Source organism: Syngnathoides biaculeatus, chromosome 18 (assembly GCF_019802595.1).
Source record: "Syngnathoides biaculeatus isolate LvHL_M chromosome 18, ASM1980259v1, whole genome shotgun sequence".
NCBI classification, from domain to species: Eukaryota; Metazoa; Chordata; class Actinopteri; order Syngnathiformes; family Syngnathidae; genus Syngnathoides; species Syngnathoides biaculeatus.
Window position 1 is genome coordinate 945,076 of NC_084657.1, and position 24,832 is coordinate 969,907.

Consider the following 24,832-nt stretch of genomic DNA (forward strand, 5'->3'; position numbering starts at 1 on the left):
TCGGAGACGGGTAATTGGACCCGCGGCTCTGCAGTACGTCAAAGGAAGACCTCCCCGGGATTTTTTTTAGCATTGCGTCATTTTCAGCAATTTCCTCAAACCTTTGACGGCTGGCGTGATGTCGCTGGAGCACAATTGGATTTGATTCTTTCATCTAGCAGAACCGGTCGCAGTGCCCTCAATTTGGCGCTCGTGACGTCCATCCATCCATTTTCTCAGCTGCTTATCCTCACGGGGGTCACGGGAGTGCTGCAGCCAATCCCTGCCGTCTTCAGGCAGGAGGCGGGGAACACCCTCAACTGGTCTCCAGCCAATCGCGGGCCGCATACAGACAAACGACCATTCAACGAGGGGATTTGAACCCCGGACCTCCAAACTGTGAGGCGGACGCTCTAACCACCATACACTATCAACATTTCCACTGAACTAGAGAAATGTTTGTTTCCAAGTGCAATAGTTTTTAGAGACAAAAATGTTTGAGTTCTTTTTTTTTTTTTTTAACGATACCTAATATTCTAGAAGGTGCCGCTAATAAAAAAAAAAAAAAAAAAAAAGGTAACTTGCTATGAAACTGGAATGTCGGAGGAAAAATTGGAGCCGTGAAGCAAAATGGAAATGCTGACTAGGACGGGACGGAAATTCATCTCAACCAATGTACGAGAAGCCTGCGCAGATGTTCAGACATCCGAGTCATCGTTTGAGAACAACGTTAGAAGCGCTTCCGCTTGGCCTTTTAAGTCTGAACACGTTCTTTCATTTGTATTCATCAATTTGAAAAGAAATGCCGACCCACTCTGTAGTTACGTTTCGGAGGTATAGGGAGGGCCAAAAGGACCCCCCCCCCCCCCAAACAAAAAAAGTTGCCCTCGCCAAGGACAGCGCTGCCTCTACTTACGAAATGAATCCCTTGCGGAACTTGAATCTTTCAGAAGTAGAGACGGATTTTTACATGTAAATAGCCTCATCCCGATGATTCTTTATTCATTTTGATGGCATTTTTGTCAACACTGGAATCATGATTTTTTTTTTTTTTTAACGGGGTTAAAAAATTGAATTTTGTTTTCCTCAAAGAGATCAAGACGGAAGGGAAAAGACTCACCATGTCAGTGTCCGACACTGGGCCGAAACTCGTCACATAAATGTTTGTCGTCACTTCGGTCACGCTCTCTGTGAAAAGCAATGTAACGATCATAAAAAAATGGATTACTCGCGTGCATCGTGCATTCTCTTAATAGACATCAGACATCGCTAATTCAAAAACACGACCGAGCAAATCTCCTTTTTCTCGCCGTCCATCCTAAGATTCTGGTTTGAAGAAAGTGCAAGTAGCACTTTCAATGACGCCTCAGAGATCTTCCGAAGAAAAAGCAATCAATTGACCCGATTCTTTAACGACGCTAGATTAGGGTTTACGATTCCGACCATCATGGCGGCGACCCGGAGACGCAAACTAATCGGCATTTCTGACGGGTTCCGTTCGTCCGGCTCAAATTTCTTTTGTCCGCCCCGGCAAAAGATGCTTCAGCTCCGACCCCGAAGACGTCCACTTTGACCCACAATACTGTACAGCGGCTAAAATTCTTAGCCATCGCACGCTTGCGGAGACCTCACGGCAATAGGACGAGCGTCTGTCGCGACTTTCCGACGGCTCCTGTTACGGATTAACGGCACGTGACGACAATGCAGCCACGTCGTTAAGAGTTGCTCAGTTAATGAACTCCGTTTGAATGCACGAAGTAGGACACCATGCTATAGACTGAAATGTGTCTCGCCTCCTGTGGGGCACAAGTGCCAAACAGACAAAACGGCTTCTCCCTGTAGCCCGACGACGACGACGACAGAGCCGCGAGGCTTTTATCCAAACGGGAAGGGGGCACTTTTTGTTTTGGGGAACTCTCCTCTCCTCGCGTCTGCTTAAGAAGTCCCATGAGAAAGGCGAGGCACCTCCGGATGAATCAACCCGGCGACACAAACGTTCACAACCGTGCAATCCGAGGCGCTGGGAAGCGTTTTGAAGGCATTTCAAAAGCGCAAACGTGCGTAAAAGCCCCGCTGAAATTTTGGCATTCAATCTGTTGCCTGGGAGTGGACGCATCGGAGCGCTCGCGCCCCCCCCCCCCCCCCCCGAATTGATGTCAGTTCCGCAAAAACATATTGACGCTTGAAATACCGAGCAGATGTTTTGTCGCCATTGATTTCCACGTCCCTAAACTTGCAGCACTTTGTTCTCTTTGTATTTTGCCAGATCGCAGCCCGGAAGTCTCGCAGCTCGTTTGGTCCGCGGCTCCGGCAGCGGCGCTCGCGGCCTTCGCGGCGAGCGGCGAGGCGGAAAGCGACCGTTCCAGCTGGATGGCTGAGAAAAAACGCGCTCAAGCGAGCATTTGGCCCAAACGCCTGACATACGTACGCTTCGCTCAAGGGACAAATGCGTGCGTGGACATTTGGGCGCACCTCAAGGGGTCGCCGCTACCGGCGCGACTCACGTAGGTCCGCTACCGTAAATCGGAGCCTTACCTCCCAGGCCGGGACGGAGTCTGTTGTCATATCCATCCAGCAGTCTGTCTAAGATGCGGGTGAAAATTGTGATATTGTTACTGTCGTCAGGCAGCGGCTCTCTGTGTCCGACAACGGCACTTTAGGAAGAAACAAAGCCAGATTAGGAGCGGCAAAAGCACCAATGAAGCATTTCATGTCGTCTTTGGATCTTTTTATTGCCTTCGATCCGGGCGGAAGGCTCGGGCTCTGCGGCCGCGTTGACAGCCGACACCGCGCCGAGACGTCGTCTTCAAACGCAGCGCAACCTCTCCACAAACTTCAAATTGGATTTCTTTCTTCCTTTCTTTCATTTTGTGGTGAACGTAGTCATTTCATTCAATGCTGGCCACTATTTTACACTGCGTTTGAATCCAGTTCAAAAGTCACTTTTGTGTGTTTTGGCAGTCATGAGTTGGAATATTCTGGCGGCGGCGCCGGCAGCCTCTCCCCGCTATCCATCAATTGCCACGTTTTCCACATCGACTTTACTCATCACATGGCGTACAATAAGTTAGCGTAGTTGCAACCAAGTACTTATTAATTTCGGTCTCGCTAGCATAATCATCGGCAATACGCGGAGGCAATTATTGTTCCGTCGGAGCGCTGATGACTTCATGAGTACAGCCTTTAATTAAGATAGAATCCCCCGAAGGGCTAAAATATCCGAGACGTTCCCAGTCGGCGAATACTCCGTGCGCTGACAGCAACAATAGATGAACACACGCACGCACAAAAACAAGATTGACCAATATTAGTGTTTTCATATCCAAACAGTAGTTCACACAAGACCAAATCAGTGAAATGGGATTATTTTTCCACGAGAAGTAATCAGCATAAATAATCAGTCAGTCAAAATGTCACGACAGCGTCTGCAAATACACCTGTGAAATTTCTGAAAACGACGGAAATGGATGTAGTGGGGAGGAAGCACCAAAATATTTGACATCTCGCAAAACCGCATCAGGGACCCGCCGAGAGCGAGATCGACAAAACGTGGCATTTCCCCAAATAAGAAAAGTGGAAATTGAAGTCGTGGCCGCCGTTTGAAATTCAAGCCGGTCGGTCTGGAAGTTTGCCGATTGAAAGTCAACTGCGCCTCTTTGACGATTGCGACGGAACGATTTGTCAATGTTGTGCGAAGCGCTTCCGTCACGTCGGCGCCTCACAATTCATCGTTTTTGTGTGTCCCAGAACTAAATGTATTCTTTTATTCTAAGCCCTCTTTTTTTCTTTCACACATTGTAATATTGATGTCAGTGTGAAAGAAATCACAATTGGGCTCAATCTCCTCTTGCAAAATGGCAAATAATGTCTTTTTTTTTTTTTTTCGTATTTCTCCCGAGTGTTAACATGAGTAAACAAGCGTTAATAATTGGATGGGAACACGCAAGCTTGCAAATCAAATACTCGCACATGCTGTCGTAGTTAACGCCCCGACGACATGACACGAGAGCCATTTGAAAGTCCTGGGAAATGCGATTCAGCTCACGTCTGTCGGATCGAAGCGCTTGAAAGGCAGGATCGGCGAAAGAAGCGCGATTCATTTACGGCATCGATTGCTGCCGTTGGGGCGTGGAGATTGCATCATCAAAACTGCCGACTGCAGTTTCACAGCGGACACTTTAGGATAGGATCGAGGATGTTTATTTTCTTGTGATTCGCGTCAGATGAGCCGAGGTGATACAGGAGCCTCAGATGCCCTCAAAACCCCCAAAGTGTATTCCAGCGCTCAAGTGGCAGCCGATGAACTTATTGAAGAGTTTTAGTGCCGAGCACCGGGGGCGTGCGAAATCAAACGACGTTAATTAGCTCGGCTGTTTGAAGCGTTGCAGGAAGAGTCTTGAAAGCTGATAACTTTACTGGCTGAGACCTACTTTGGATATCATAAATATTTCACTCCGAGCGCCGATCATCTGTTAGCGCGTCCCTGATTAAGAAATTTGGTGGCTAAAATGATGCATGGCTCGCCCTCTCCAACGTAGCTCATCCCTCCGACAAGATCTCCCCCTCGAGAAAACTAGCGATGGTCAATTTGCAGCACGTTGTTGCGTTTTCCAGCCTGGACTGTGCGCTCGGTTCCTCTGTCGTGCGCTCGCCCGTTTTCCGAAGACTGCCCGCGCCAGAGAACGACGGATGGACGACTTTGACTGCTTGCCAAGCGAGCGGTTTTACTTTGCTCGAGGGGAGACGCTGCTGTGCTTTTTGCCTCGCGTGACACGTTCCCCGTGTGGTCATTTCAAGAGCAATGCCAAGCGTAGACCGCGACGGCGAATGCCCACCATTTTGTGGAACCTGCAATTCATGAGAAGAAACAAGTCAGCCCGTGACTCTCTCACTTGAATATTGCCCCATTAAAATCACGTAGGCCAAAAGCACTTTAAAACAAAGGTGGAGATTTGCACACGATTTCTTGCGTTCATTTCGTTCCTTTCAACTGGACTAGTACATTTTTCAGCCAGGGACCGAGTGCCAATCTCAGTGAGCCGTCACCAACTTCTTTCACGTCTTGTCCCATGCTAATCAAATTTGCGTATCTTCTTAAAATGATAGCGTGCAACTGTACTAATCGGTAGGTTTACCGGGAGCGACTGGTTAGCGATTTGGCGATGTAGCGCCACGAATGACCGCAAGGAAGATAGCATCTGAGATGCGGGCGACATCAATTTCATCTTTCTGAAGCGCTCGTATCTGCGGCGATTTCAGAGCTGCGTCAACGTCAGCGAAGGCATCGTTCGTAACCGCGAGCGAGCCGCGTAAAACCCCACGTTCTGCGCCGTGACTTCAGAGCTGCGACTGGTGCGTCTAAAACTGACCGCGTTTGTGTGATAGTTTGCGAATGCTCGGATTGTGGCTTCGTTACAGTTTTCTCTCGCTTGTTTTCTGAGCCAAGTTCTTTCGAAAAGGAAGAAAGGAAGCAATTTACCTGACCGGAACAACAGCGCGACCGTACCTAACTTTTTTTCTGCCCGAGTGCATCCAAGGCCCAACCAGACACATGAGTCAATGTTTCCTGCTATTTGATTAGATTTTTTTGGTAAAACTCATTTTGCCTTAAACTGAATCTCATTATAGCAATGGAGAATTGACTGAAAATCAAATGTCGCGAGGGCGCGGCTCATTTGAATTTGGAAACGTTTCCAGTGCCGACAGGACCGCTTTGTTTTTACTCCTTCTGACACGATTGTATTTCTTCTGTGCAATTACACTGAGAGCAAGTGTTTTATTTCTTTTTTTTTTACACACACACACACAAAATGGCACAACACGAACCACTTAGCCGGAAAAGTACAGCCCCCCCCCCTTTCCCCCCCTTTCCCCCAAGTGTTCTTTTTCATTGTATTTTGTCTATTACTACCGATACTATTTTATCAACAGCATTGCTTGAAATTATATTAGCGACAAAATCGTCTTGCAAGTCCGGCATGTGAACCTGTACGAGCTCAAAAATAACCTCCGTGGGCTTTCCATGCGGCTCATCCTCAATAGCTACACGGGGCTGCCGGATCCTGATGTGGAGAGAGCCCGGGAACACGCCGGACTAGTTTCCGGCACACTGGGGACCGAGGCAACATTTGGACCGACTATGTCAATGAGAGCAAGGCATTTTCCAGATGCTTCTTTTTAGGCAGAAATGATAGCACTCGATCATAACTGTCCCCGCTGGGTGGGGGTGGGGGGCTCATGCCACCTGAGCCCGCAAGGCAGAGCTTGAATGGGAATTTGGGGGCCGATGGCATCGCGTCAAGCTGGATCGAGATGAAACGGTGTGTAAAGTCCAAATAAATGTGAATAATGAAGACAATGAAGGACGCAAACGGAAGTGAAGAATGAAGAATTCCCCCTCCAACGTGTCTGCGTAACGTGCTGCGGCCCCGCCGCTCACCTGTCAATCAGCTAGCATGACCCATGACCTGGGAAGACGCCATCTTTCTCACACATACAAATATTTCGGTGAACGGTGAAAATGCAGTCCAATCGCTTCATCTTTCCCACTGCATGACAATGAGGCGCTCTAAACCGGCCACGCCAGCCTGTCGCCACGCCGACTGTCAAAGTTTTTCTCTCTGCGATGACCGCTGTATTCTTCTTTTCTTCACCGTTACGTGTGTGCCAAACAAATTTCCGGATTCACTTTACAGACTGTATGGGATGAAGGTTACTGTCCAAACAGTGGCGAATTTGCTTCCCAATTGCACAGCGGAGTTTCTTGGCGACATCAAGTCCGAATGCTTTGGGATACTCCCCATTTGTGAATTTCGGCACACAGCGGAACTTTCTCTCTTCACAAAGGCTGTCCATTCTTGTTGAAAACTTTATTTTTTTTTTTGGAGCAACCTTTGTCAAAAGTCTTTCCATGATTAATTGCTCCGACCCGATCTGCGCTCGACCCTTCTGCGCCTGCGCACATCCACTGCCACAGCAAACTGGGACAAACTTTGCATTGCTTGCATGACAGAAATCACATGTGCAGTATGTCGTTCTGATGTCTGCGAGCCATATGCAACCATCACAAGGGCCAGGTAGGACTCGCGCGCCACAGATTTGCGACCCCCGCCGTAGAGTATCTGTACGGGGCCTCTTCCGTGGGAAAAGATGATGCGCTGTGGCGACAAGTCAAAAGGAAAGGAAGAAAAGATCGGGTCGCTGTCATTTGTTCATTTGAGCCGGAGGTCAATATTCACTGCTCCCCTCTAACTACCATTGACTGTCCCCGGAGTCCCCTCCCATCCCCCGTTAAAGAAAGACGATCCAATCGGCAAAGCGGCTTGTCGAGACCAAGCGACACATTAGCCCTGACGGCGCTGTTGCGCGTTGACCGGGTCACCTCCCCACGCCACGTGAATAATTCACCGAGGACGAGGCGAGAAGTCCGAGCGATCCATAGGGAAAATGTGCACACGTTGCACTCCCGTCCTTGTAGCCGTCGATGAAATGCCGCGTTGGCCAACCTCGTAGCCGCACGTCCCAAACGGAACACAAAACGAGATGAGCGAAATAAAGGTCTGGACTATCCAGGACAAAGCACTTTGGAAACGAGCAGATGAGAAAAGGCAACTTTTTGGAGGATTTAGAATGCGTCGTTCTGGCGGGAACTCGTGCGCCAACTTCGCAAGTCCGACGGCTAACGCGGTCGTCGTCGTCGTCTCACCGAGCTTCCAACCCAGCGGAGATGGACCCCACGCAGCTGCACTGGGTTTCGGTTTGGCCCCGGGGGTGGGGATTGGGCTCACACAGACTTTATTGTTCAAAACAAAAATAAAGGCATGAGCTCCAGCTCCAAGCATTCTGGATTAAGAAGTTACTTTGGACTCGCACTCTTCTCCATGTCGATGCGATTGACCCGACGTTGGTCCAATGACGTCCTCCGTTGGTTTGGAGAGTGGTCACGCGTTTCCAAACGGCCTCTCATCGCTTCTGTCTCAGTCGGATCCCCGAAACAAAGCGTCTAGCATCTCAGGTTCCTGTTTGTTGAGTCATTTGTTGGAGGCCGGTTCCCCGACGGGGTTTTGTCGCTTTCACGGTAATTCGTCAGGAAGGTCTTCTGACCTCAACTGTACCAAAGACGATTTGCATCCCGATGATGAAATCGGAAGGCTGCGTTCCGGCGGAGGAATCATTTTGTGTGCTGACAGTCTGAGAATAAGAAAGACGATCGCCACGCGCGTCCACCAGCAGTAGAAATGGCCATTTGGCAAGGATTTCTCGATCGGACACCAGTGAAAGTAACTCGATAGTCTGTCGGAAGGATCTGAATTCCCTTCAGAGGAACTATTATGTCGAGTAGGACAATGCTACCTGGCGAGAGACGACGTGAACACGCTGCACGGGACGGGTTCCGGCAGTCCCGCAACCCTTGCGAGGATAAGCAGTTTGGAAAATCGAGGGATGGACGTCTGGTCAGTTTCCTCTTTCGACCGCACAATAGTTGACGATGAATCAGGAGCCGCCCCAGCTGGCTGCAGCCGAGCAGTGTGATTCATTTCTGCTAGTTAAGAACAAAAATATGATCATTTGAAAGTTGACATTTCTGGCAAAGGACATCATATTGGTGCGCTTCGTGATGGTTTAGGTAATTACGGAAAATGAACATTTGTGAAGGTCGGTCAGGTGCTGTGCTCTGACCATGAATAATGAATTCCGCTGCGTGTTTGGATCCCACTGGGAATACGGACAAACCTGGACAACAAAAAAAGTCCCTCAGGATCTCAACATGTTTATATTCGGTATGTTATTGAATATACGCCTCTGATCAAGAATGAAGTTACTTTTTCCATTTTGCTTTCAACACTCAAAACTGCCAATCCATCTTTGTGAAGCGGCTCAAAGTGCTCAGTAATATTTCTCTTAGCGTGTTGGTTTTATTCTGCCTTCTTTAGCTCTACGGTGTAAAAGGAAAGAAATAAAACATCAGTCTGACGAGCGGCATCGTTTTGGTGATTTCGTCGCGCAACGCAAAAACGGCTCACGTAAACGACGGCCGGACGGAACAAGCGAAGTTGTCGTTGACGGCTGCCGCACCGGCGCCGATGGTTCTGTCCTACCTGGCTGGAGGAGAGAGGCCGAGGCAGAGGAGGAAGATCCGCAAGGCCAAGCGCGGGGCTTCGGCCTTCCAAAATGGAGCTGCCATATCTGGAGGAAAGGACAATGAAAATTCAAATGCAGTGTTGGCTACATTGGGGGACTCGAAAATGTGCATTCTTTTCTGATGACACCGACAGATTTTATTTTGCAATATCCAAGCATATTTGCAATTTGAAAATTCCAGTTCTGTTCTGAAAGGTGGAGATCCGCACGATGGCGCTTAAGTTGGAGACCGCACGCTCTGATGGATGTTTTGCGGGCGGCCTCCGAACTCCATCAGCGCGGCCGAAGGAAGCCAAATACGGGCAGTACGCTGTACTATCTTTTAGAATGAAGACGCACTCGGAAAAGATTTCTTTTTAGGTCAAGAGAGCAGCCGAGCAGACTGACAATGAAAAATAATGGCGGCCGATGGAGGGCTACTTAACAAGTCTTCTTCCTCTTCTACTTCTTCTACTTCTTCTTCTTCTTCTTCTTTTTCTTCTTACTTTTACTGTGCTTTCACGTGTAAACTGTGCAACGACTGTACGGACTCTCGTTGGAATGACTGCTGTGTTTTACCTTTTATGAAAAAAATACAGTCCGCGCAGAAATGACATACACCACAAATCTGCCAAGCAAGTGATGAAATACGCCGATCCACACAATTCAAGTCCCTTATAATGCATGGAAATGGAAGGATAATGTTTGCGTTTTGTTTGGGTTAATACTGCATTAGGATCCATTCAAGGTTTTACCGGACGAAGCCCTCATTTCTCCCGTCTGACGGCAAAAGGCCGCGATTTCATATCTTGGACCGACCGCCTACAGTACGCAGGACGTCCTCCGTGTGCCGGATGTCCAAAAGTTTTCCAAAAAAAAACTCGAATCCCTCCTCAGACGTTAGGCCGGATTGAAGCCCGGTTGGAAACCAGAGCCGTTTGCTGAACTAGTTCAAAAGTCTCACTAAAAAGACTTGAAAACTTGAAAGCCAAACGCTGCACTCGGTAAACATGGCGCAGCAAAGTTCCGAATCCGAATCAGCTTTAATAGCCAAGCGTGTAAGAACTCACGAGGAATTTGTCTCCGGCAGTCGGTGGTGCGCTGCCCTGGTACGACGTTCGAAACAAAGAGCGAGGAACAACATAGCAACAAGAACAAAGAACAAGAGACACTTGCGTTGATAGGAACTCTTCCTGATAAGATGTGCAAGATCTTCAGATCTTCAGTTAGAACAGGTCAGAGATAAGTTTGTCAAGGTCCCACATCGTGTTGAGCTCGTACAGAGTGCCTTTAACCGTTCGCGTTGTTCCGATAACTGCGCATGATACAAATGATACGTTCTGATGTTTTGATTCTCCAGCAATTCGAGAACATTCGCGCGACGGCAGTCTCGCAAATCTCGTGTACGTACTCTGTTCTACGTCTATACTGTACGACAATGACAAAGTCGAGCGGTGCTGCTGGCCTCAAGTCTGCAATTGGGAACGCCATCTAGCGATAGTTGTCGCGCAAATGGCGGGCCCAGACTGTGCTCCAAAGAGAGACAAAACAGAAGGAGGCTTTTGTTGGCAAATGAAAAATAGCCTGCCTTAGGTGACGGGAAAAGTAAAGCGCTCAACATTTGGCACTCTGAACATTTGACCGTCCTTTCTTCTGAAAGGCGAGTGACGATAATCTCATTTGACAGGCTCAAAAGGCGAGAAAAAGCCTTTTGATTTCATTTTGGACATGTCCTGATTGCCTCTGTTTGCAAAGAGATTCAAGATCGGCGATGGGGGAAGCGGTTTGGAGAAGAAAAGCCAAGCCAAGGAAAGGGAAGATGACGAAGGTGTGCCGAGGTGGAACTTTAACGTTGCTTCTTGATTGATGAATGGATTTATTACACTGACTTGATTGATGTCTTTGTTTGTTTGTTAAACGCATTCCCGTTGACGGCTAGCAGAAGATTGTCGACGCAAACTTGAACCTGCTCTGGGTTCAATTTGTTTACCACTGTCAGTTCTTCCCTTTTGTCTTTGGCCCTCTGCCCCGACAAAGTACCGATCCCGATGTCCACCTTCCATCTGCCTTCTTTCAAACGACTTGTGCGAAATGTGACTCTTGAGGTAGTCCAGCTTCCGTCCTGTCCCCACGTTTCCGTACGTGAACTTGCTTTCTACTTTGGCTTCGCAACACATCTTTCGGACCGGAAAAAGTTTTTTTCTTCCATTTTCGCACACTGGCAGTCATCGCATGTTAAAATCAGAGCTTAACCCCAACGCATAAGCACTTTCCTTGAGGCTGCACATCATTGTTTACTGACGCTTTACAATTCTTTATTGACGGGCTGGAATAACTGGAAGGCTTTTCCCTGCATGTTGTACATTTTCTGCTTCGCTCCACCGTGATGATAAACATGCCGTAGTTCGCCAAGTAAGCGTCCCCGCAAACAAGCCCAAATCCCAACGCGGCGTCGCCGGGAGCAGAAGACTCGATCAGATAAACGGAATAATTGGCTAAATCGGTGCGACTTTTGCAATTAGACTCGGTGGCAACGCCGACGTGCTGCAAATCTGCATACGAATCACTTTAGACTTCGTGAAAAAGAAAGTCGAGCAGCTGTCGTACGACGCAAGCGCCTCAGAGCTCAAATCTGTTGCTGTTCATGAATGGACAGCGAGCGTGTTGTTTCTTTGTTGCTGCAGACAAATACATACTCCAATGTCGAAGTAGGAATCAGCCCCTTTCACTCCAAGAGCAGGCCAAACCCAATGTTCCGTGAAAGGACTCGAGAAGAGATTCTCTCAAAGTCGCTGGCCGAGCGGGACGCCACCAAATGATTAGTCGCCGGATTTTCAATCTCGACCAAACCAGATGAAATGAAAATGAATACAACCAAAATCAAGGAGAGGCAAGCATCTGTACGGTCTCGAATGCTCCTCACATTACACAAATTGCAAGTGATTAGCAATCCAAGCCATGTGCGCAGTGGAAGCTAATCGGAGGTCAAAACGTAGTCATCTGCCGCCGCGCCGTTGCTATGGCAATCCAGTACTAATCGTCACGCGCGATCGATTTAGCCCGCCGGTGGGAGAAAGGATAAAGCATTAGAAACGGACTGGATGCAAAACGCCGGAGTCCGAGGCGTCCCGCATTTTGCCGCCGGGTCGCTTCCATTATTCACGTGTGCCTGCCGCTCGCGGGCAAGCAAGGCGCTAATCATTTTGCGATGAACCTGCTGACGGCCCCCCCTCTCGGGTCACCTTTCCATCCATTAGCCGAATCTGATTTTTGGAACAATTCTTGCACTTTCAGAGGTTGTGCTGGCTGCGGGTTGGAGCTGAATCGGGATGGGTCAATTGAGGGAAAAGGCTCCGTTGGTCAATAATTAGCCAACAGCGAAAAACAATCCATATTGGAGAGATTTCATCGGGAAACATTTGGCAACTAACTCTCTTTTCTCTCCCCCCCAAAAAGCAAAAGTGCTCACTATGGTGAGTTTTGGAAAATGCTACAACCATCGAGTCCACCTAAATGTGCTCATTTGTGAAGAAGGCCTCGTACCGCTGCACGAATAGCTACTACGTAAAGGCTTCATACTGTACTGTCCAATTGATTACGCGAGAGACCATCGTCGTAATTTGGGCCCCGGAATGGTCCGAAATGTTCACCTTCTCGCAGCGGCAAATGTTTGCGCGTCACGAGCGTCACCGCCCAAGTTAGCATTTGAGTCGACGGGAGCTCAACTCGTAAAGAGGGCGTCAAAAATGCGGAGACGGCGGTCGGCGACCTTGAGCATTGCGCCGATCACCCCCGCGACCCGAGTGCTCTGTCCTCTCCTCTCCTCACGTGGCCGTCAAGACAAAATATTGCGAGGAGAGCAGGCGTGGCCCTTTCCTCGTCCAAAGCCGTCGACATCCTCACCTCAATCCATCCATCTTGATCAATGTTCCTTTGTTGTGAGAAGACGTGTTGATATAGTAGCTTAGGAGTTCAAACACAAAATCCGACTTCATTCAGTTTTGAAAAGTTTGTTAAAAATTTGCTTTCAAAGGTCAAAAGCAATCATATTTAGTTGGGGTGTTCTAAGTTCATATCAATCAAGCAATTACGAGGCTGCTTCGGAAGCAATCGAACTTTTACTGAAACAAAGTATTTCAAACGCATCACTTTATGGCCAAACCAAGAGAATAATTGTCTTCCACAACAGACTAATCCATTTGGTTGATTTTTACACGTGTATTTTTGACTTTGTGACGACTTTGCGAGGGCCGGTTGGACGGGGAGGCTTCGCGCTCTTTTCTACCTCGATATTATCCGGTTAGGCCGTCTCTGACGAGGACGTTGGCGGAACGCCACGGAGCAATCAATTAACAACGAGAAATCGCTCGGATACTTTTTACGATCTCATAAAACGTTTGGAGAAGAGTCCAGAGGCGAGAGCGGTTCAGCCGTTAAAACCTTCACACGACTTGCGTTCGCCAACGAAGCATCGTCGTCACACGAACACGACATGGAAATCTTCCACTAATCAAGCGTGAATGAGATGAAGTGGATGATGGCGCTTGAGAGAGATCAATATTCAAACAATATTGAAACTTGGTTTCTTTTCCCTCGTCTGGATAATCATTTGCTCCCCCTCCCCCTTTAGGCCTGGACGGTGGCTCCGTATGACCGATGAGGGCGGCGAGAGCGCCTCGGGCACGTGCCACCGTAGCCACGGTCCGTACGGCGCCGGGTTTTTCGGCCGCGCGGCCCTCCGACTGCGGACGGGACAGCGTATCTATGCGGGCCCAACGTGATTCTGGACGGTCTGTGCGGGCTGCTGTCGGTGCAGCCGGCGCCAGCGACTCTCGCGACGAAAGCGGCTTTGACTATCGCGTTTGCCGGTTAGGCGGAAGCTCTGATGACCGACAATGCCGATGTTGTCGGAGGCTCCCGGGAGAAGGACGTTTTGGGTTGGGTCGATTCGCCCCAGGAATCCTGACATGAGTTTGTCTCGTCACCAGCTTGCCAATGGCAGTTGCCGTCTTTCTGCGCATATTTCGTTTGTTCTCGTTTTTTGGTGTATGAAACTTGGGCTTCTTTAGTTGTACACAAAGCTTCAGGGGATATTGACAGGAAGCCACGTGACTACATACTCAGGTTTATTGAACGTCCTGCCAGCGAGTAGAGGATTACTGAATTGTTGTGCATATTCTGTATCGTCGTCAATACGTTTGGACAGCAGTTATTATGGCTTACGTGACGTTGACGATTTTGACAGGCGGCACCTAACCGTGGCGGTGGCCAGAGATCACTTTTGGATAGCGGTTGCCCTTGTCGGGGTTGTGCTCACTCCACATTTGCGCCGCGCCTCTGTTGTCGGTATGATCAACTTTTGTACAAGATCATACACCGAATGGCATTGGCAGGACATACGGTGTCCGGATATCGCAACCTCGAAGCGGGCATATTTGCATGGCATCTATGTTGTTTTTTTTTTTTTTTTTTTTATAAAATGTTGTCACACCAGGCCAAAATTGTCGTTTTTTTTTTTTTCTTGTTTTTTTTTTTTGTAATTGATTCCCATTCCCGGAAAGACACCCCGGAGATGACCCAGGACCGTGTCTCTCGCCTGGCCTGGAAACGCCTCGGGATCCCTCCGGAAGAAGTGCTTGGGGAAAGGGAAGTCTGGGTCTCCCCGCTGAAGCTACTTCCACCGGGACCCGACCCGGAGAAGCAGTAGAATGGATGGATGGATGGATGGATGGACGATTCCCATGTGGCTAATAGCATTTTCCAGCATGGCAACGCAATAGCGATGTAAAATAAATCGCCCGTGTCTGTTCGCTACACCTCCCGCGATAGAGTGCGGGCTGAAACGGTGTGACTGTGGCCAAATGCTGCACAATTAAAATGCCTACAGTTATCTGGCAGGCTATGATTAAAAATAATAATACGGTTTTAGCTGGAAAATCACCCTCGGGTGGATTATTCTTGCATTGAAACCGTCGTGTAGTTTAAATGTCATGCAAGACGTTGCAGTGGTTTGCATAAGAAAATCAACGCAGGAACAAATAAGAGCCATAAAGTCGGCATCTGCACTTTATTGCCTGACACGATGATGAAGTGCTCAAGCTGGAATAGGCCTGTGCGCTATTGTAACCACACAACTGACCTTGCTTTAAAGCTAAAGCTCCACATATTTGATTGACGTGATAAAAATCAGTGAACGGCATAACCTCGGAGGGCTCGTATTGTTTTTTTTAGGACGACGGGAGCAGATGCTGACTCGGGAAGGGCATCCGGCGTCGTGACGATTTCATTTGGATGTAAAGATTCATTGCACACGCAAGGCCAAATTATTTGGTTTCAGCCGCAAGCCGCAAGCCCAAGACGACTGCAACACCTGTGCTCCTTACTGGGTCTGGAATCAAACTCCACGTGGCTTTTACGCCACTGAACACTGACGAAGACCACAATTGACTTCAGCTACTGTAAATGTGAGTGAATGTGAGCGCAGTACAGGATGTATGTTTACATCCGGCGCCGGTTTTTTTTTCCCCTTTCCTATCCTGAATTTCCTTCGGAACTCGAGACAAAAGGAGGCTTTTTGGAACCTGAATCTGAATCTGTACATGCAGTGAAGAAAAGCTACAAACCTGTACAAAACTATCGCATTAAATCGATGAAAACGAAACTTTTAAAATGCAACTCCACATAAGTGATCAATGTAACGTGACGTGGAAAGTGGGCGGTCCAAACAATAGGTGACATCGATATCGCGCCAGAAGTAGAAAGATGAAAAGAGAAGCTGAAATGTAGATTTTTGGATGCAAACCCCAAATGTTTTCGTTCCACAGTAAAAAAAAAAAAAAAAAAATCACATGATTGGCGTCAGCGTTCCAATACTTTGGAAGAGGAGCGCGTGTACGTTGTTGTTGTTTTTTCTCGTTCTGGAGATCTTCCTCTCCTCCCGCTGCTTTGCACTTCAAAACAAGCGCCGGCGATTCTGAACCACAAAAGGACATCTGCGGTGACATCTGATTGACAGCCGATCGCGGGAGTTCTTTTGAATGGATTTCATTTGGGTTTGGGTCATATTGTTTCACTCTTCCCCAAAGCCAGTAAAATCCACTTTGGAATGAATAGCGACACAAATTCCAACGGGGTTACTGAGCCTCCGACGTCGGCTCGTCAATCAATCGTCATTGATTTTCCTCCGCTCATTATGCTCTCGTTGAAGGCGTTTTGGCGAGTACTTTTATTCGCTAAATTGCTGATCCAGACCGTTGGCAGTCGCCGCCCAAATCTTCGAATGGTAATTTTCCGTGCCGCAAAGCCACGTACGGCTGTGGCGCTCGCCGACGGTCGACCGAAGACGATGCCGATGACTTTGAGCTTCGACAGATGAACCTTTGTGGCGTTTGTTGCCACGGCGCTCGAAAACTCTCGGTCACGACCGACGGGATCGCGCCGGAGGTTTCAATCTCTTGCGGTTCTCTGCTGTCAGCTAGCACGGCCCTTGTCCTCATCACATGACTTCTCGCCAAGTTCACCTCTGAAAGTCAGCGGGCTCCTCGACCGTCTTTCCTGAGAATATTTTCGACCACGTCGTGAATGTTGATTTCTTGGGATGGTTGCCTCCCCGCGAGCAAAGACCATGACGCTTTCCCTCAACTCTCTTGGAGACATTTATCTTCTAATCATCGGAGACGCTCTGCATTTTACTGCATCGTTCCCGACCGTGCCTCAAGGAACAATATAGCAGAGTTAATCCTGTCACCAAAGCCGCTGTTTTTCCCTGCGCGTTGTATCGGAGTTCATCTGCAGAACCCAATACAATCGCAACGCGTCCTCTACTGCGGTTTTTCAGATGGAGGCGATCCACTAAAGCGCCGAAACAAAGCGCAACGGTCTGGAAATGTCACAGAAAACATCCACCTTCCTCCTAAACAAATCTGCTCCCTTTGACACATTTGCAGCACGCTGGACAATAAATCAGCTCGCTAGATTTCCGCCAGCACAGACGGGGGGTTGTCTCTCCGTATGTCTCAACGGCTGAAGAAACTGGCTGAGAAAAGTCATTTACTTGCGGTCACACTCATGAGCCCAGGCAGTCACTGCGTTGCGGGGTACTGAAGTGTGCAAACTTGAGAAGGATGGGGGGGGGGGGGGGCATATGAGTGTGCACTACACCAAATTAGAGCGGCGGTAAAAGATGGATATGCGACTGTGGGGGCGGGGCGCCAGCGGGTTTCAAATGTGGAATGAAAGCTGCTCCTCGGCTGTGTGCGTGATGTGTTCTAGTCTTGATGGAGAAAGACGGCCGTTAAATAAAAGCAGCGCACTTTGCACGTCGGGCCTGCTTTCTTCAATCCAAAGAAACGCGAGTGCTTTGTTAGCATAAGCGTCGTGTTTTCTTTTCGGAAACACTACCAACATTTAGTTGCCCGCATTAAGACATCCATCCGTCCATTTTCTTAGCCGCTTATCCTCACAAGGGTCGCGGGAGTGCCGCAACCTCTCCCAGCTGTCAACAGGCAGGAGCCAGGGTACACCCTGAACTGGTTGCCAGTCAATCGCAGGGCACATCAAGACAACGGACTTCAAAAAAAAGGAAGGAAGGAAGCTTGGTTCTGTCGTTTAACACAAGTGTGCAAACCCAGGCGGAAGATGACAATTCTGTCTAACAATTCATGGAATAGTGTGTGCACGGCACAGCATATAAGATGCATGCTGCATATTAGTCGATATACCGTATACCGAAAACCGATCATGAAGAGAGCAAAAACTGAAAGGACAATTACTATGCCAATTATTTACAAAATGTTGTGAAGAACTCGACCGCGTGACAGATTATTGCAGTTATCTCATTAGAGAATAATAATTATTCTGCACACTCTTCAAATTCCACCAGCATAATCAATATGAGTGAACAGACCTGCATCATAACATATTGCTTGGGCTTTTTTGATTTTCAGCGGCAATTTTCTTTGGCTATTTTGGACTCTTTGAATTGTGATCAGCATCTCCTTCTTCCACAGGAAACTTGCGCCAAATCCGGTCCACTCCCCAAGACAAGCCCCCGTCCCCCCCGAAACTGGTCATGGAAATATCTTGACCGCTTTCAGGGCTGGAATCACAAATACTGCAACTGAGTTCGACTATTCCAAATATTTCTGAAAGTGGACTTTTTCAGAATCTGGCTCGTCGCAATGCTTGTCCAACGTTACGAGACGTAAAAGTCCAGTCCAGGGTGACACCCGTGATCAGCCCGGATGGGGTCCAGCCCGCCTGAGAGCCTCAATGATGACAAACGTTATCGCATACGACTGTGCGGCTAGATTTAATACTCGCCCTCGTGGATCGAGTACGGGATTTACCGCAGGTTTCCGCGACCGCTTCAGTTCGCCTTATGAAGAATAACGCGCGCGGTGTCTCTTTGACGACCAAAACTCCGGTTGAAATCCCGGTCTAAGGCCTTTCTGTGTGGAGTTCTTCCCCCCCCCCCCCCCCCCCCCCCCTGACGTATTTTTTTTTTCTCTCTCGACGTATGGAAGACAAAAATCCAATTCCCGGTCAGTTCTCTAAGCCGAGCTCTCGATCGGTTTTCCTGGGAGCTGCCTGCTTATCCTCAACGATGCCATCAATTGTTCCGTCCGTGTTATGGCACCTTTACCGTTTTGCACGAGATACAGTCATTAAAGCTTTGGCAAATTTGCAATTACAGGCTCCCGTGTTGTCATCGGCGGTGTTGACTTAAAAGTAGGCTGTGGGGGGGGCTGTTTCTCCGGTTCCAAGGTTAAGTTAGCGTCTGCTCAACAGTCTTGTCACTGGTTGCGGCAGCTCGTGCGTGACAGCCACGCAAACACACACGCGGGGTCACGGAGCAGCATGTGCGTTTCTTTGCGCAAACGTCCTATTTGCGTCACGTTGACTTGAAATTGGCCGTTCGGGGCTCGGCGCGCGCGCGCCACAACGGTCGCAACCTGCTTCGGTGTCGCATTGGGGGCTCGAGCTGGACGCCGCTGCAAAACACGCGCATTCCAGTTATGGATGCGCTGCCCACACGCAGACAGCCGCAGCATGCATGCAGAAGACCTGTTAAACCGTCACGCCGCGAGCCGCAGTTGTTGCACGCCAATCGACGCCTTGAACGCGTCGCCCCGTGGAAATAGAAAAAGAAAAACACGCTCACCTCTCGGAGACAAAGCTCGTCTTCCTGCCGCCTGCGTCTTCTTTTTTCCTTCACCCCCCCCCCACCCTCCTCCAGTCTTTTGGAGTTAACGAGGCTCCGACGCAGGGTCCAGCTGATGCTGTGTTTTGGGATTTCTTTTTTTTTTTTTTTTTTGGGTTTGCCGTCAGCGGAAAAATCGACAAATTGCGTCCCTTTCGCAAAAAGCTCAACCTTCCTTAAACTATCCTTCCCGCCTCCCCCATGTCGCCATGTGAAATTGGTGCTCTTCGGGAGGGGCGAACCCGAAAGGGGGGGGGGGGCGCCGCTGACGTGTCACGCGCTCCACTGGCCACGTGGACGCGCATCGCACGCTTGCGAGAGCGCCTGCAGAGTTGCCAGCAACGTGCTCGACAAGTGAAAAGGACCACCCATCAACTGAACGTTCCAAGGAATCAACATATATGTAGTATAGCCCAAAAGCCACTTCTTCTTGTACTGTGATTAAAAAAAAAAGAGCATGGACCCACTTGTTCCTCCTGATTCGGAGGCAGACGTCCAAGGTCCAGTTACCAGTAAAAAAGCGGTGCGGCGCAATTGACAGTGATTGAGCAACCTCATTTGAGTCCGGGCGGGGAAAGGGGGGGGGGGGGGGAAGATTACTTCCTCTGTCTGACCTTGGGGAATGTTTTGGTCTAATCAGACAGGCGAGATGTGTGGTGGGGGTGGGAAATTGAGAATCCCCTTCATTCCAGGGTCGCTCTCTTCTTGTAGTTGCAAACATTAGCGGACTACTTTGTACGCACTTTTCCCATATGAATCTGTCACCTCAAATATCATGTGTATAGATTACATGAATTCACACACACGAAAAAACAAAAACAAACAAACAAAAAAAATGAATCCAGGCATCCAAGACGCACTGTACACAGGCATGTTTTCCAAAATTTCAGAGCTTTTGGGGGGAATGAGGATAAGGCAACAGCAGCATGAGCACATTTTTTCTTTTTTTTTTTTTTTTTAAGGACTTGGGGTTTTGTACTTGAAGGTCACGACTAAAGGACCGCTGTGGACAACAAAATGGCAGCTATTAATATTCAAACTGATGCATGTTTTTTTTCCCATTTTAAATTTCTCAAAGATGTGTTGAATTTGATGCCTTCAACATGTTCCAAAAAAAAAGCCGGAAAAGGTGAGGAATGCTCAACAAATTCCCGTTTGGAACATTCCAAAGGTCATCAGTTTCGAGTGCAAACGGCATGATTGGGTGTCATAGGAGCAGCCTGAAAAGTTGTACCCAAGAGTTCTATACCACACGGTAAATTACTGCAAAGTGGTTATCCATCCATCCATCCATTGCTGCTTAACCTCACAAGGGTCACGGGAAAGCCAGAGCCTATCCCAGCTAGCGTCAGGCGGACTACATCCCGAACCGGTCGCCGGTCAGTCGCAGGACAGATCTCGACAGCGTCACTGAACAGGAATCGATCCTACGCTGGCGGGCGTGTGGACCACTGCACCATCAGTGACTCCAAAGTTGAACGTATACTATTGAACTTTAGCATCATTGCTTGCTTGACGTCACACAAGGAGTGACTGTTATTTTACTTTTTGTCCTTGTTGTTGTTGTAGTCATTGATGCGGGTGGCAGGCGCAGCGGCGCAGCTGTAAAGCGTTGGCCGCACACTTCCGAGGACCGGGGTTCAATCCCAGCCCCGCCCGCCCGTGTGGAGTTTGCACGTTTTTCTCCGAGTGGGCGCCCCGGTTTCCTCCCACAGCCCAGAAACGTGCATTCATTGGAGACTCTAAATTGTTGCCCTGCGATTGGCTGACGACCAGTTCAGGGTGTACCCTGCCTTCTGCCCGACGACAGCTGACAGATGTAGGGCTCGTGCCACCCTTGTGAGAATAAGCAGCTAGGAAAATGGACGGATGGATAACTGATGTGACTCAAGATGACCATCACAGAACACCTCACAGATAACATGGGCAATCGCGAGTTTGTCATAGTACCATTGTAATGTCCTCAGTTAAACGATGACTGTACATTTCACAAGATGAATATGTTAGTGAAAAAGTGCAAAATATGTTGAGTTCATGATGCGATGTGTTAAGATGTTTCAAAAGAAAAAGCGTCAGAATGACACCTCTTGAGCCGTGAGGATCATTCCGTTTGTTTGCGGAGTGAGTGCTCCGTGCGGCGGTGGAGGATCTTTGACGTGTCTCCGGCGCAAACGTGAGCACGGGCAACGTTTAAGTCAGGGAACAGCTCCCAACTCCGCTCAACGTGTTCAAACCTTGGGAAACTTTCGTCTTTGTAAGTATTGGATGTTCACAGACACAATTATGTTTCATTTGAAAGCTCGACGTAAACGAGTGATGGATGATACAGCTGTTGTTGTGTTTAGCATCAATAAGCTCGCTACCTGTACCTGGACTTTGCACAATGGCACACAGTGCACAGTGCACAGTGCACAGTGTCATGTATATTTTTCTGTATCTTTGGGTTGCATTCACGAATTCGCAAGAGAAGAGCGCCTTGTGTACGAAGTTTCTTTATAAGTTCGCTGGCTCTCGATCGAGCTTCGCGGTCAGTGTCGTGAGGACAGCAAAACCATGACTGACCTGTGAGAGGCAGCACGGGACCCACATGACGTCAAAATGGACAGAAAAGACAATCAAGCCAAGTCATAGAAGGAGAAGAAGAAATGGGACCAGTTCGGCTTATTGGTAGTCCAGCTCAGGGGTGTGCAAACTTTTTGGCTCAGGGTCTACGTGGACTTTGCAAATTTGACAGGTGGTCCGAGTCAGGAACAGATGCTTACAGAGCAAATATAAACAAGAAGAACGAAAAAAAAAAAAAAAAACAGCATTGTAGGGGAATTGTGAAGAGCCCCGGACTACGTGAGTGGGACGTCGTCTTTACAGCTTCCGCCCAGGATTCGTATCCGTGAGTTAAACACGTGAGTTAAGCTGCGTGCACCATGGAGACTTCGACGACGCCAACCTTGTTTGAACTCGAATGCAGGCTCATCGCGACGGTCTATCGTGATTAATTGAGGCGCTTTGTCGGGCAGCTGCGATAAATATTAAAGTGGCGCTGGCAACCGGTGATGGCGTTTTTTTTTTTTTTTTCCACGTATCGTCGATATTTTTCGGCCCATCGCAGCAAATCGGTCACGTTTGCGTCTTCGTAGATCCTCCGAGATTGCCCCGATGTTGCCACAAAGGCTGGCAAGATGAAAAAGAAAAGTATGTATTTATTGTCAGCCGTTGTACTGCTGATAATCGATCCCTCAGTCAAATTGAATGAATTCAACGCAATTTTTTTGAAACTTGTCAAATAACATTCATCTATCTGCTCTCATATGTTTATATCACCCTGTAGAATGTGTGAAATATTGTTTTCTAAAATATGAGCGGGGACCGTCGTTTTTGAAAATGTTCTTTTGTTTAATAATTGTGCTTTTGCGTTTTCTTTCAAGACTGCTGCCAGGAACGTCGGAGCACAACTGTGTGACGTTCTCTCGCGGACAAATCACTAGAAATGTGAAAATTGTCCAGGTTCCAAAAAGTTGTTAACGTGGCAAAAATAGAATCGAGAAGGTTGCCCCTTTTACGTTTGCCATCTTGGTACTGCAGTCTCAAACAATTGGAAGTATTTGAATTGACAATTGAACAGTTTTAGACGGATGCTTTTTCCCCATGATCATTTTTACAAGGTTCTACTGTTGAGTGTTTACAAAGTGTTTTTGGTATACCAACACCATTTTTAGAAAAAAAAGAAAAAAGAAAACCAACTGCAAACTTTCCCTTTAAACACAAAAATAAGAGTTGGTACCTTTTTTCTTTTACACAAGCAAAGTCGTACTTGTACTTTTCCTCAATATCTTTACTTGTAACCTTAGTGAGGTTTGGTGAGCCGACCTTTCCTAATTTCATGTCGTTTCCCTTTGTGGATCTTAGGTTGGGGGTTCCATTTCAGTGGAATATTCCGCTGAAGCCCTTTGAGACCGTGACAGTCATCATTGGCGGTTGTAACAAATTAGCGGAGTTGGCTGTGTTGTTGACTCCTTTTACCGTTGAGATTTTCTGTTTGCATCGAGTGTTTATTTGAAGGTTAGATTCCCCAAAGCAAAGGAAAAAAAATCACAAACATCAACGGCACCCGCTCCACAAACACAAAATCGGAATCATCGTGTTCCTCTTCTGTTTTTCAACTGCAAGGCTCTCCACCGAGCGAAATGCGTTCCACGTGGCAGTGACGGTGAAGCGAATCGAGCGGAATGTTCCGTTTTCAAGCTTTTCAACAGTTAGCAAGCGCCCTACGCTTAGCTTCCTTTCATTAATTCCTGCAACCGACGTAATCGTGTCCTCCGGCTAACAATTAGCGTGTAAGCTCACGCAAAACCGACTCCGACATACGTGCACATCTCTGCTGCTATTGCTAATTACTCGCTGCTTGTGGACAAGAAGTGCAAGCGTGAACATGAAGCACGAGGAAGGGTTTGTTGAGCAACAATTGGAGCGGCTTTTTTTTCCTGTAATAAGCGCAAACGCTAAAGTGCTCAAGCAGTGCGATGCACTCTATGGAAGACATTTGAGCTTTTTTGATAGGGTACAGCGGAATAAAAGAACGCGCCGAGCACACACTTCCCGCACGCAGACCTTCCCCAAAAATAATAGCGGAGAAGCCATCATTATTTTTTAGTATTAGCAATCGGCAATGTATCTTCTGATAAGAATGCGGCAGTAGCTAATACGACATTGACGCTCCGATTCATTGAGCTGCCCGCAGACGTTTCAGATACGATGTGAAGAAAAGTTGAACAGAACCTCAGGTTCAGAGGCGATGACGTCAAACGGCCGACCGCACGATTTTACGCTACGCTAATGAGGAACCTTGACAGATAGCGACAGCGAGCAAGGCCGAAATAATCGCCTGCGTCCTCCGATAATCAGATGGTCACGGCCAGCGGCTTGCTGCAAGGACGCCATCTTCGCGCTCGCCACTTTTCCATCACATCTCCTCGATAAGGGCGCCCGGTTCTTTTAATCGGTCGCCCCTTGGAGCTCAAAGAAACCTCTCCGCGTCTCCCCTGCTGAAAATATGGAACAGAAGGCTACTGCCAGTCCCACAACTGTGTATGACACGATTGACAGTCCTCAGGAAAATAGCTTTGAAGGTCTACGTTAGCATTTTCCTCTTTGAATTCCATTGCAGAATTCATCCATTGGAACTGCAGCCCATTGAAGTAATTCTTTGCATTCTGGCGTACCGGGTAGAGATTTGACTTTCTTCTTTTCGTTCCAAAAATAGCAGTGTACGGGTCGGGTGCCGGGTGATGTTTTCCATTTCGGAGCATGCGGGTAGCAATCCGGGAAAGGAAGACAAAAAGGCAATTAATTCACAGCACTGCCCGCACTTCATTTGAGACCGCGTGACCGGCATCGTAGGAACGCGTCGAGTACACAAAGTCTGTGAGAATACAGCCCCAACGTGCTATCGGTCGTTATAATATTAGCTTTTTCCTCAAGGGGGGATGTCATACAGTATCTGCTTGTCAGACGTTCATCCTCAGACGGATCTCGCAG

At 48.2% G+C, this 24,832-nt stretch overlaps 2 protein-coding genes across 3 annotated transcripts in view; one reads left to right on the forward strand and one right to left on the reverse strand.

The window, feature by feature from the left end:
- The window catches only part of gabra3 (gamma-aminobutyric acid type A receptor subunit alpha3), a 35,280-nt gene extending 15,963 nt beyond the window's left edge, over positions 1 to 19,317 (reverse strand). For both annotated transcript variants that reach the window (XM_061804091.1, XM_061804092.1), the window contains exons 1-4: positions 19,262 to 19,317; positions 9,078 to 9,165; positions 2,515 to 2,633; positions 1,100 to 1,167 (exon numbers count right to left, since the gene is read on the reverse strand). In XM_061804091.1, coding sequence (XP_061660075.1) covers positions 1,100 to 1,167; positions 2,515 to 2,633; positions 9,078 to 9,163 — 273 coding nt within the window. In that variant the 5' untranslated portion in view covers positions 9,164 to 9,165; positions 19,262 to 19,317. The remainder of the gene's footprint in view (positions 1 to 1,099; positions 1,168 to 2,514; positions 2,634 to 9,077; positions 9,166 to 19,261) is intronic.
- Positions 19,318 to 21,345: 2,028 nt separating this feature from the next.
- gabrb4 (gamma-aminobutyric acid type A receptor subunit beta4) overlaps positions 21,346 to 24,832 on the forward strand; it is a 62,660-nt gene continuing 59,173 nt past the window's right edge. Inside the window, exon 1 of the mRNA XM_061803254.1 lies at positions 21,346 to 21,554. The gene's annotated coding sequence lies outside the window, so the exon portion shown is untranslated. The remainder of the gene's footprint in view (positions 21,555 to 24,832) is intronic.